Here is a 14,462-nt window from a genome sequence, read left to right on the forward strand (position 1 = left end):
AAAATGGTCATTCAAGTGAAATAAACTCTGAAGTATAAACACTGCAAAATTATGCTCATAGAACAATGAATTAAGATTAAAGAAAAAAAGAAAACTTGTCACAGATTATTTGCTGCTTTCAGGGATTTCGAACTCTTGATGACTTGCGAACTAAAGCCAAGTTGACCCACCAGCAGAAAATTGGATTGAAGCACTATGATGATATCCTGGATAGAATGCCAAGAACTGAGGCAGCAGCCATAGAACAAGTGGTAGGTGTGAAAAAAAAGAATAGATCAGAGTAAGTGGTAGGAGTCAGAAAATAATACCAAATAACAAGATGTAGGCATAAAAAAGAAAACCACAGAACAAGTGGTAGGTGTCAGTTAATAATACCAAAGAACAAGTGGTAAGTGTCAAAAAGACAACCAAAGTACAAGTGATAGGTGTCAAAAAGAATACCACAGAACAAGTGGTAGGTAAAAAAAATACCACAGAACAAGTAGTAGGTGACGGAAAATAATACCAAAGAACAAGTGATTGGTATCAAAAAGAATACCACAGAACAATTGGTAGGTGTCAAAAAGAATACCATAGAACAAATGGTAGGTATAAAAAAGAATACCAAGAACACGTGATAGGTGTAAAAAAAGTACCACAGAACAAGTAGTAAGTGTCGAAAAAATACCCCAAGACAAGTCGTAGGTTTCAAAAACAAATACCAAATTCATGATACATTGTGTAAAAGCATAGCACAAAACAGGTAGTAAGTATCAGAAAGAACAACACAAATGAAAAATTAAAAAAAGGTACCAAAGAACAGTAGTAGGTGTCAGAATACCACAGAACAAGTTGTAGGTGTCAGAATACCACAGAACAAGTTGTAGGTGTCCAGTAGAACACAATAGAATAAGTAGTCATCATAGAACAAGTGATAAATGTAAAATGAGAAAACCACAGAACAAGAATTAGGTGTCAGAAAGAAGGTATATGTCCATAATACTGTAACAATAAAATTAGTACAGTGGAATAAGTTGTAGGTGTCTTCAACAGTATTGCAGAACAAGTGATAAATGGTAAACAGAATAACACAGAACAAGTGGTAGGTGTCCAAATGAACAAGTGATTGGCTTAAAAAACAATATTATACAAGTTGTTAGTATGAATAAAAGACCTCAAAGTGGTATGTATCAGAAACATCATAGACAAGTGGTGGGTGTGAGTAATGGAACAATTGGTAGAAAACCATAATAAAGGTGGTATGTGTCAGAAACAGTACCATACAGCAAGGTGTAGAGATCTCTCCCCTCACCCCAACCTCTCCAACACACAGTAGAACAAAAGATGTCTAAACAGTACTGTATAAATGTAAAAGTAATTGGAAAGACTTTACAACAAGTGGTAGATGTTAAACCAACAAAACAGAACAAAAACAAATTAAAAAATACGTTTTTTCAAATAAATTATTCCATGGAAAAACAAATAAATGGTTGGAACAATGGTATAGATTTTACCAGATTATTAACAGTCTGAATTAAATTGTCCTGGATTTCTGTTGTATCATCTAAAGGTGAGGGAGGCAGCAGAGTTCCTTGTACCTGGGGTCATTGTCCAGTGCTGTGGATCATATCGCCGTGGGAAACCTACCTGTGGGGATGTGGATGTACTAGTGACACACCCTGATGGGAAATCCCACAAAGGCTTGTTCTCCAAACTACTAGCCAGGCTGAAAGAGAGTGGTAGGTGCTCTTATGACTATAGATGTTCTTAAACATCTTTTGTAATTTTAAAGTATACGTATCTAAACAAGATAGATAAGAGGAAAGACAGAGGGTAATCTAGATAAGATAAACTTCACTCAGAATTTGACAAAAAGCCATTTAAGACTGAAAACAAATGAGAAAGATTTTAAAAGAGTAAAGGCTTTTAGAAAATTGAAATAATTAACACTACATTTAAAAAAAAGACTACAGGCCCTTTGGTCACACAATGCACCACAATGCATTGTTCTAACTTTCTGATAAATGAATATGCAGTTAAATTTCTTATTGTATTTTTAATCTAAGTTGAAGATCAAAAATAGTAAATCTATTGATGTCTACATAGGATTATGAAAGAATATTGTACATATGCAATAATCTTGATCTTTTGTAAAAGATTTAGCTAACCACAATGACCCAGGGATCGTTGTTCTGAACAATCTGACTTCAATTTACATGAGATTATTTGCAAATTAATTAAAATGAGAAATATTTAATTTCTTGTTCCATGTAAAGATATTTTAAAAAAAAGTAATCACCTCAAGTCAATTTTCAATCTTGGCCTACTTCAAAATTTTGCTTAAAGAATAGACAAATTGTTAAAGGTTAAATTAAAAATATGTTTGGTAGTTTTTGCTGATTTTAATCCGTTTTAAAGGTAAAATACTAAACTCCTGATTGTTAATAAAATCTCTCCCTCTTCCCCCCGTCATTGTTGCTGACATTGACGATCGAGATTGCAGAAGTTATGACTACTTCTACTTCACACAGACTAAATAGAATGTATGTCTCACCGTTTGTCAGGAAAACGGCTGGTAATGCATGTATTTGAGTGGAATATTGATTCGGTAAGCACATGCATGCACAGAAGAAATTATTATACCAAATTTTTCTGATAAACGTTCGGGTATATTCTTGTTGTCCTGGTCCATTTATCCTTCAAACTATCTTCTTCCCCAAACTCCTCTTACATTTGAACAGTAAGCATTCCATCTTTTGGAATGTTATTGGTGGTGTCCTGTAGATCAGAATTTTTATTTTCATCTTGGGGGTCAATCAAGGTATTTTCTACAAAAAACCTGGATACCAGAAATTCTCTAACATTTTGAGCAAAAGTGAAATTATCTTTTGGAGTATGAAAAAAAAGGTTTTGGAATTTTCATTTTTTTGGGTGTCAAAAAAGTGAGTTTTTCTACAAAAACCTGGGACCCGTTATACAAAAGAAATTACGACTAAGAAAAAAAAACAAATTGGTAATAAAACTTGCAAAATCAAGGATTCTGTTAAAATTGTTTACATAAAAATATATATGTAAATTGATTTTAAAAAGAATTAAAATCATTTCAAATTAACGTAAAAAAAGGAAGATATAATTAAGATTACATGTCTTAGTCAAAATTCCATTTGTAAATCAGGCCCCTTGTCCCCTGCTTGCTTTCAATGGTGATAGTGAGGATGGATGCTGTCAAATTGAAATTTGTTACTTTGGTTCATAGAATGAAATATGGAGATACATTTAACGAACAGTATTCAAGCTCAAAGTCCATTAAAACAATACAAATCGGGAGCAGAGCAAACACAGACCTCTGAAACATCAGAGGTGGGATCAGGTGCCATAGACCAATATTTCAAAGTTTGCTTATTTATTGATGTAAAACTGGCAAGCATTTACCCACACGCTCTTTTCCTCGGGAAGAAGACGAGGAACACTTTGCACAAACTCGCTGAATTCCAGTTTTACAGTTAAGAGTCTCTTGAACAGTCCTATGAGCTAGATATATATATATGACTAAAATCATCAGATGTAATTATGACTCTGCAATTTTTCATTACAAACTGCTCGACTACACACACATTCCTTTTGTTACTCATGTTTATTGGGCATCCAGAAGGATCATCATCTTTAACTGTCTCCCTTCCCTCACTGAACCATTTCATCCACTAACTATTGTTTTTAGTTTTTGCAGTTTTATAGCTATAAATTCATGTAGATCACTAGGCCTATTTATTTCCATTAAAGATTTTCCAAGCTTTAAGTAAAATTTATATCAATATGACTAACTCATCCATTTTTGTCACAAGACATCTGCATATTGACGTCATCTTCATATTGACGTCATTTTATCATTTTAGCATCGAAGTACCTGTTGCAAATATCATGTTTCACACGCTGTGTTTAGTACATGTTTATGACATTTAGCCTTCAGTTTGGACTTCAGTTTGATCTGTACTGTGGTTATGTAGGTACAGAGATAATTCGTGCACTTTTTGGTCAACCCTTGTATTTCTGACATTCATGTGATAACAGTGGGAATCATCTGTCTTTTACCATTAGTAATGGGAGATATGATTATATTATGTGTAAAAACAGTGATGTTATTACTTTGTTCTCACAGTTTGAAGTTTTCCTATAACCTTCTGATATTTCCTGCTGTGTAGTATTAAAATCAGAAAGTACTGATATCATTGAAATTCATATCTACAAACAGTCCTCTAGGGAAGAATAATTCCTATAGGTATAGTTGTGTCACGTGAGGAACATCAATGTGAACGTCATTACAGTAAGGCCTTTGGGCTTCTATGGTATTTTAAAAAATTCAATGGAGCGAACATAATTGCTCATAATTCAAGGTGATATTATACCCAAGAAAAATTAAAATCGTTATATTCACTGAAGAGTAATCATTATATGAGTGAACACAGTCAAGAATGTAGAAAGTGAATTGATTTAAAACCCACTCTTCTCAGAATTTTTTTTTTTTAAATTTTGTCCTTTTATGAAAAAAGGAAATATCTTAAGTTATTGATTCTTTCTGAATCTAGCAATTAAATACAGTTTATATGTTGTAGTTTTTCTAACGTTTGACTCTTTTATATCTTGTTGATCAATGCCCGCTGTCTGATACATGTATCTAATAATTATGCAGTATATGATCTCTATATGACAGATCAACGTACTATAGTCGATGACCCTGTGTCAATGTATCCATACAAGTCATGTGATGATCAATACCAACTATGGTTCCTTTCAATAGCATGTAGAATATATACATGTAATATAAGGACCAATTCTAAGTATATTGGTCTTTACTCAGTATTGACTCTTCATCATCGGCTGTTTATTAAATTCCTGTCTTTTGATTATATATTCATTTATCTCCCTTGGAGAGTATTTTGATCCCAACATTTATATCAATATATGAGTTGGAAATTGTCGTAGGAATACATATTGGAAATGATTAATGCATGATCAAAAGAAGTGAGTGCCCTTTGGATTGGTCAATGTAAAAGTCATAATCTGGATATGGACCCACAAGTCTTTACGCTGAAACAGTCTTCTCTGTAATCATAGCTACCTAACACAGTTCATTGGTAGTGAATCATGTTACATGTATTGTTTTGTTGAAGTTTGTTAAAAATTAAGAACTTCTTTTCTGTAAATCTTGTTCATTTAATAATTAAGAATTATATGAAGGCAAAGAACTATTTTTTGAAGTAATTAGAGGAAGAGAGTATTGTATAAGTTCTATTCATTGTAAGACGAGAAAGTTGAGTGCCCACCTGGTTTATTTTTAAAAAGTTTTGAAGGTCAAAACCGTCATCCAGAAGGTGCATGTCTTTTTGTAAAATTGAAAGGGTGCTTTTCAGTTATTTCCTTAACACATAAAACCCATATACAAACAGGAAGTTTTTTCCTTCCAGAAGTTGTGTTTATGTATATATAATTGTTGACTCCGTCAAAAAAATTGTACAACGCAGTTTGATAAAAAAAAATAATTCAGAATTTAGAAAAAAAATATTTCGTTTTGAATATTTCCATAATTAATACAGCAAAAACAGTGTTTGACAATGGGCATTTTAAATTTTTCCCTTGTGTATGAAACATGAAAGAGAGGATTATAAACCAAAGCTTTGTTGTGCAACTGTTTGAAATAAATTAGTAAAAATATTTTAATATTTGACATTCTATTCAACGAATAAACTGATGACGTAAATAAAAAATACGGTTTTTGCACAGTGAAATTTTAAGGGGGAAACTGATAGCAATACTCCGGTACGTTATGAAATCGGGGTGAAATCTTTCTTGTATTTGACATATTTCATTATATGAGGAATAATATTATAAGCCCCAATGGATTTAAAAGAGGGCAAAAGTGTCTATATTAACATATTTATTATACTTTATACAACATAGTCAGATGTAAAAATGTTTTTGCTGACTATAATAACAACTACATTTAGTTTTTAGAACAGTTTTGACGTCTAGGCTTAACTTGCCTGTGTCAAATTAATGTGTTGAAATGACCAATATGACCAAAAATGCAACTACATTAGAAAGCTAAAAATTGATTTATTTCCACATAAGCAAAAGCCGGAAAAGAGTTTATCAGTTGAAGACAAAAAGAAAGAAAGAAAGAAAGAAATCCGAACATTTACACTTAACTTGATGTATTCAAAATTCAAGTGATATTACTCAGTTCGTATTGTAGAAAATATGCTCAAAATCTGAACTCTGTCTCTTACAAACACCCTTCAAAATGGAGTTTAAAACCTGGAGGGATATTGCATATTCCTATAGAAAGGGTAAAGACTGAAACTGAACTTAATCTGCAATTCTTCCTCTTGTCAATATATGCAGAACTGGTAGCAAAAAGAGCGCACAAATATCATTGCGCAACCGCTAAATATGACAGAAACCGGCTGTCTTGAATAGACATCTTAAGGACAGCACTCTCTGCAATTGTCAGAAAGAATTGTAGGAGTTAACTCAAAAACAGACATCGGTTGTCACGTGCTGCTTCTGTTGTTGACTATAAACCAGTGAAGACAACAGGGTATTATGCTTGAAGGATATTCACTGGACAATGAACTAGTCCAATAATTGGAATAAACATTCAAAAAAATGTTTTTGTCAGCTCTAATAAACTTGTGTTTGAAATTTCAAATTAAGTATACGTCTTATTGATTATTACGTCGTTTTCAAAAATGTCCCAAACTTTAATTTTAAATACCATATTGCAGTCTTGATAAATTGTACATAATTTCATCTATTGAATAGGAATTGGGGAAAAAATCTCCCCTTTTAAGTGAACAAAAAGTTGTGAATGTCAATTTCCATAGAGGATTGAACTGATTTGTTTGTTTGATTGCTTGTTTAAGTTTTTTTTACTCGTATGGAGACGCCACCGGCGGAGGGCTGAGAATTTGGACCTGTAGTCGGCACTTACGCAGTGAGAGATCATTTTCGTACCAGAACCTACTGCGACGTGGGACCTCGCTTTATATGGTCTCATCTGAAGGACCGGTGTCCACGTCATAGGACTTAATTGAATTTAAAAGGTTATTGTCCATGAAAGTTTTTAGAAAGTAATTTCAATGAAATATATGGAGATAACGAACAGTATTCAAGCTCAGAAGTCCATTAAACAATGCAAAATAGGAGCAGAGCAAACACGGACCTCCAAAACATCAGAGGTGGGATCAGGTGCCGTAGAGGAGTGAGCATCCCCTGCCGACCGGTCACACCGACCATGTGCTCCTTGTCATGATCGGGAAATAACGGAAAATCCCTCGAAAATTCAGTGTTATTCACAAAGAAAATATAGAATCATAACTTTTTAGCTCACCTGAGCCGAAGGCTCAAGTGAGCTTTTCTGATCACATTTTGTCTGTAGTCCGTCTGTCCGTCTGTCTGTCTGTAAACTTTTCACATTTTCGACTTCTTCTCAAGAACCGCTGGGCCAATTTCAACCAAACTTGCCACAAAGTATCCTTGGGTGAAGGGGATTCAAGTTTGTTCAAATAAAGGGTCACTCCCTCTTTCAAGGGGAGATAATAAAGAATTAGTGAAAAATTAACAGCATCTTTTAAAAATCTTCTTCTCAAGAACCACAAAGCTAGGGAAGATGAAACTCATGTGGAAGCATCCTCAGGTAGTGTTGATTCAAGTTTGTTCAAATCATGACCCCCGGGGGTAGGGTGGGGCCACAGTGGAGGATCAAAATTTTACATAGAAATATATAGGAAAAACCTTTAAAAATCTTCTTCTCAAGAACAGCAAAGCCATGATGAGTCATATGGAAGCATCCTCAAGTAGTGTAGATTCAAGTTTGTTCAAATCATGACCCCCCGGGGGTAGGGCGGGGCCATTATGGAGGATCAAAGTTTTACATAGAAATATATAGGAAAAATCTTTAAAAATCTTCTTCTCAATAACAGCAAAGCCCTAATTGGTCATATTTATATGGAAGCATTCTCAGGTAGTGTAGATTCAAGTTTGTTCAAATCATGACCTCCTTGGGTAGGGCGGGGCCACAATGGAGGATCAAAGTTTTACATAGAAATATATACATGTAGGAAAAATCTTTAAAAATCTTCTTCTCAATAACAGCAAAGCCCTAATTGGTCATATTTATATGGAAGCATCTTCAGGTAGTGTAGATTCAAGTTTGTTCAAATCCTGACCCCCTGGGGGTAGGGCGGGGCCACAATGGAGGATCAAAGTCTGTAATAGAAATATATAGGAAAAATCTTTAAAAATCTTCTTCTCAATAACAGCAAAGCCCTGATTGATCATATTTATGTGGAAGTATCCTCAGGTAGTGTAGATTCAAGTTTGTTCAAATCATGACCCCCCTGGGGTAGGGTGGGGCCACAATGGAGGATAAAAGTCTGAAATAGAAATGTATAGGAAGATATCTTCTGATGAAGAACTGCAAAGCCATGATTAGTCATTTTGATATGGAAGCATCCTCAGGTAGTGTAGATTCAAGTTTGTTAAAATGATGACCCAGGGGATAGGGATAGGCCATAATGGGGGATCGAAAATTTTACATAGGAACATATAGGAAAATATCTTCTCAAGAAATGAAAATCATGTTTAGTCATTTTGATATGGAAGCATCCTCAGGTAGTGGAAATTCAATTTTGTTAAAATGATGACCCCCGAGGGTAGGGTGGGGCCCAATAGGGGGATCGAAAGTTTTACATATAGAAAAAAATTTCTTCTGAAGAACAGAAAAGCTATGTTTAGTCATATTGATATGGAAGCATCCTCAGGTAGTGTAGATTCAAGTTTGTTCAAATGATGACCCCTGGGATAGGGAGGAGCCACAATGGGTGATCAAATTTTTACAAAGGAATATATGGGGATTTTTTTTAAAAATCCTTTCAAGTACAACAAAGCCATTTGTTATATTGACATGGAAGCACCATCAGGTAGTTTAAAATTCAAGCCCCCCCCTCCCCCCGTAATCTTTTCAATACTGAACTAATTTGTGCTTTTGCCTTGCCAATGTTCTCAGGTGAGCGATGTGGCCCATGGGCCTCTTGTTAAAAACGAATCACACCAGAATTCACTCTTTATATCAGTTACTGATTATTTTTTGTAAACATTGTTATTTTCTTTATCAGTGAAAAAGGACATAACAGGATTGTTTGTGTTTGCCACAATGAAGTCTGCAGATTTTTTTTTAACGATGGATGTTACATACGGTACTTTGTCATTTTTCTTGTTATAAAAGCTGTATAATAATTCCCTACCTATCATTTTTTTTTTTGTGATAGGAAAAATAAAAAAAAAATGATGCAAAAATGCCTGCGTTGTTGCAGACGTATTCAGTCACATTAACTGTACTCATTATTTCTGATGTTTTTGTGCAAGCAGCAATGATTTTAACAAGCAAGTATTTGTTGATTCCTGTACTGGACTTGCTAACACTACTATATAATGAGGATGTCGTCTGACCTATGTATTGACTGTCTAATCACTGTCCTTAAGGAGGTTGGATCCTGACATCAAAAGTAATGAGAGGTTTTTATCAAGTATATTTTTAGAATTTATACACACAGCGTAATTAAAAATCAAAACAAAAAATTGGGGTCAATGCGCTTCTTTTGGCGCTACAGAGCATTTAGTTTGACCTTTTTGCACTGTAAAAACGTCTTTACATAAATCAATTTTTTAAAGTTTTTCCTCCGATATTTTTTATTCAAATAAGTTATGGGAACAAACACAGTGTTATGTCATCTTGAATAGACCCATTAAAATTTTTGACAACGAAAAAATTTTTTTAATTACTCCGCACGTTCAATTATTTGACCTTTTTGCACTAAAAAAATTCATTTTGCTAGCATTACAAATTTAACAAGCAAAAAGCTCATTTAAAAGTAATGACATTTTACTGAATTTAAGAAGAATTGTTAAAAGTATCTTGTATATTCAGAAAAGAAAGTTAAAAGTGGGGGTCTGTGGTGTTAATTTTTAGATATTACTAAAATAGTGCTAATTTTGAGCTTAAATTAGGGCTATTTTTTTTCTTGATTTTCACAATATATTTGATTTATTTATCAAATATGATGATTGAATTCATGACAGTTTATTAAATATATAATTTAGGACCAGTATAAAACAGTTCACAGCACAAAATAATTCTGTGTGCAGACTGCTTGTAAAAATAGGAATCCAAACTTAACATACTTTAAGTACTTCGAAATAGAAAAATGATCATTTTCTTCTAAAAAAACCTTCCGCCACAAAATATAGTTCCTCACTTAATGCTTTTGGTATGGAATTTCATCATGGAGTTTTAACTAAATATAGTTTATTTGGCATTGTAGAATCCAAATTTATTGTAAGAATTAAAACATTACACAGATTTTTTTAAATATAGGTTAAAATAAAAATCTGCTCAAAAGCTCAGGAGCGAACCTCGTTAACAAACTCTCTCTGGTCAACTCCCTGATGTCAATTCTACATTAGTTCGTCATTCAAGGTCTCCATACACCAAGAAGGTTTATATACTCAGTATATATATTGTAATAGTCAATGTTTTGCTTTTCTTTCAAGGAGGAATACCACCTCTGATAAACCTGATAAATACGATAGCTATTTAAGAATATATGGCAAAGAATAAGTATGAAAAAACTGCACTTTAAAATATCCATATGATACCTGAAGACGTTTAATGGAAAATTTACTAAGTTGAAATGTAAATTCTATACTTGGTTAAATCTTATCCTGTTCACTTTGTTGATTAGCGTTTTAAATCACTGAGCTAACCAGAGAGACGGTAGAAATTAAGGACAGATGCATCCCCCCCCCCAAATCATGAAATTAACCAAATATCTGTGTATAATTTCCCCTCAAAATTCATATAAATAGCTAATTCTATGTGTATATAATAAAAAAATAACTAAGTATAAGTTTAACTGCATAAAGTTTCATTTCTCAAAGTTCCTCAATAATGTCCTATATACTGAATAAGTTTGGACTTTTATATATATATATATATATATATATATATATATATATATATATATATATATATATATATATATATATATATATATATATATATATAAAAGGGATGTCAAATCGGTCAATATTTGATAATCGGTTACTCGGACGAATTTCCGATCGAGTACCCGGGTACTCGGAAAAAGTGTGTATACATGTAAAAGTTTGTTTTTACAAACCTGTATACCCCATCGATGTTTTCTTTCTTTTTTAATGCATGTACAATTCAATTCTTTATTTTCCTTATGCCGTATGGCACATCAGATAGTATGGCATGAAATATACAAAATGAAAAGTTATGTATAATAATTTCAGTAGACTTGCTACATTATATATATATATACATATATAGACCTACATATATAAAACTATTCGATTCTTTCAGTGTTATATATATTAAATATGTACATACATATTATATGCTACAAACAATTTAGTAGTTCTACTGAATCTTCGAGACCAACGAAAATGATTTTTGGTACTTAATTTATGTATCAAGCAAACACAAAAGACATTTCCAATGACTACAAATTTAATGCTTAAGTTTACAGTTCTTGTTTAGGAAAACATTTTGATCAACGGAAAGAAGGATGCAACTTAGTTATGATTAGACTAGCGAAAAAGAATATCGTTGGCGTGATCGAGTGTCGTATATTATTGACATTTCCAAATTATTTTTTTTTTTTTGGTGATAACTCTGAAAGTTAAATATGACGATTTCTTCTTCCCAAAAGACTAGACAGTGATTCCTTAAATATAAGTATATCGTCCCCCCCCCCACCCCCCACCCCCATACGCTTAATTTACTACACACAGCTGACTTTTAACATTTTTTTTAATCTTCGGTTATTTTTAAACATTTCTCCACTTTTGAATTGGAAGCGGTATTTCTAGGTATGTCCGATTTCGCTACAGTATTCTAATTAAATAATCTAAGGATAATTAATGTGTCTAATTAAACGATTGAAACTTTGAAATCAAATAATTGAAGCCATCCAAAAACTAAGGCCACAAGAGGTGAGAACAGCTGTGTACAGTGTCAAGTGATTGGTCACGGTAATTACTGTGTATACACGTACACAGCCACAAGCGATAACGGGTATTAACTGGTGGAGGTGACGCTCATTAGTGTATACACATGGACAGTGCATATTTAAATAAAAGTTTTTAATAAATATTTGCACTTTGAAATACGTTAAAATAGACATCCGAGTAACCGAGTACCGATTTTAGTATTCGATACTCGGACGTTCGATCGAGTACCCGGTTAACCGGGTACCCGTTGACATCCCTAATATATATATATATATATATATATATATATATATATATATATATATATATATATATATATATATATATATATATATATATATATATACTTCAATCCATGCATACGATTTTTTGCTTGCAGCCTGTGTTCTCAAGTCCTCAATTCGCTGATTGATATCTTAAGTTCTTTTCACAAAAGGTTCTTATATATTGGTTTTTTAACGTAAGATTTTAAGTATTTCTCCCTGATCCTTACTTCCGATATTTTGACGCACCAACCGTTCGAAAAAAAATTACGACATGTTCTTCCTGATCCTTTTCTAAGTAAAGCAAAAGATTTAGAAACAAGTCATACGGTTAAAAATCAAGTGTTTAGTTTCCTAAACACTGAATTAAAAGAAAATGATGTTGTATAATATTGTCGTGTACTCATTGTGTGGATTTCTTATCATTTTATTATTTAGTAAACGAAAATTGCTACCGCAAGTTGGATTAAAAAAAAATCTTATTTCGCTTTTCTTTATCAATTTTTGCTGCTACATTTATGTCTCCTAATCTTTTTTTTTTTACCAGTTTTATATTAATTTTTACTTTGTACTTGGTTGATATGCTTTTCTGTGGAGTCGATGTACCTATGGGCCGAATTATAAAGGGGAGGGATAAAATAGGAGCACATATTCATAATGTATGATTTGATTATTGTGTCAGAAATTCTGTGAAGGCTTGTCAATGAACTGTCAACTCTCCTGTTAATGATCTTTATGAAAACAGTTCCTTTTTTAAAAAAGATATTTTTATAGATAATGTACTCGATTTAATAAGAATAATAATAAACATAAGCATTTCAAAACATTTTTTCCACGGATGACGGAAAGATCGACAAATGTAATATACACTAACAATGACGTTAAAGGATTGTGCTGAATGTACCATGGTAACATATGGGTACTAATTGCGCCCCGTTAGCGTTGTTAGCAGACCTATTTTTGTATTTATATGAATCAAAATTTATTCAAAATCTAATACATGAGAAAAAGAAATCTCTTGCTGTGGCCTTCAACTCGACATTTAGATATATCGACGACGTATTATCAATTAACAATAGTTATTTCCATTCATATGTCGAAACGATATATCCCAGTGAGCTTGAAATAAAAGATACCACAGAGTCTGACACATCTGTTACATATCTGGATATTTTACTAGAAAAAGACGTTAATGGTAATCTAACAACAAAGCTGATAAACGTGATGACTTTAACTTTTCAATCGTCAACTTCCCTTACTTATGAAGCAATATACCCATATGACCTGCACATGGGGTGTATATATCTCAGTTGATTCGAAACGCAAGAGCATGCTCTACATATGAACGATTTGTAAAACGAGGTAAGTTGTTGACAAACAAGTTGATGAAACAAGAATATCAACAGTCTCGTTTTAAGTAATCATTTCGTAAGTTCTATGGTCGATTCAATGACCTTGTCAGCAAATACAATTTATCATTAAGTCAAGCTTGAAATAAAAGATACCACAGAGTCTGACACATCTGTTACATATCTGGATATTTTACTAGAAAAAGACGTTAATGGTAATCTAACAACAAAGCTGATAAACGTGATGACTTTAACTTTTCAATCGTCAACTTCCCTTACTTATGAAGCAATATACCCTTATGACCTGCATATGGGGTGTATATATCTCAGTTGATTCGAAACGCAAGAGCATGCTCTACATATGAACGATTTGTAAAACGAGGTAAGTTGTTGACAAACAAGTTGATGAAACAAGAATATCAACAGTCTCGTTTTAAGTAATCATTTCGTAAGTTCTATCGTCGATTCAATGATCTTGTCAGCAAATACAATTTATCATTAAGTCAAATGCTGACTGACGCTTTTCATACTAATTGTAAGGCCATTATTTATACACTGAATTCTCGACGGATTTTTCCTTTATTTACCGTTCATGACAAGGAGCACACGGCGGGTGTGATCGGTCCGCTGGGGATGCTCACTCCTCCATGGCACCTGATGTTTTTGGGGGTCTATGTTTGGTCTGCTCCCGAATTGTATTGTTTTAATGGACTTTGAGATTGAATACTGTTCGTTATCTCCATATTTTATTAAAGATGTCACATAAACTTGAAAAGAA

At 33.0% G+C, this 14,462-nt stretch overlaps 1 protein-coding gene across 1 annotated transcript in view; it reads left to right on the top strand.

Annotated features, from left to right (window-relative positions):
• The window catches only part of LOC133192289 (DNA polymerase lambda-like), a 79,241-nt gene that overhangs the window by 2,892 nt on the left and 61,887 nt on the right, over positions 1–14,462 (top strand). The window contains exons 5-6 of the mRNA XM_061328303.1: positions 123–251; positions 1,550–1,718. Coding sequence (XP_061184287.1) covers positions 123–251; positions 1,550–1,718 — 298 coding nt within the window. The remainder of the gene's footprint in view (positions 1–122; positions 252–1,549; positions 1,719–14,462) is intronic.

The sequence above is a fragment of the Saccostrea echinata genome, unplaced genomic scaffold (genome assembly GCF_033153115.1).
Source record: "Saccostrea echinata isolate AGI-Se365-2 ecotype Australia unplaced genomic scaffold, CSIRO_AGI_Sech_v1 ptg000025l, whole genome shotgun sequence".
NCBI classification, from domain to species: domain Eukaryota; kingdom Metazoa; phylum Mollusca; class Bivalvia; order Ostreida; family Ostreidae; genus Saccostrea; species Saccostrea echinata.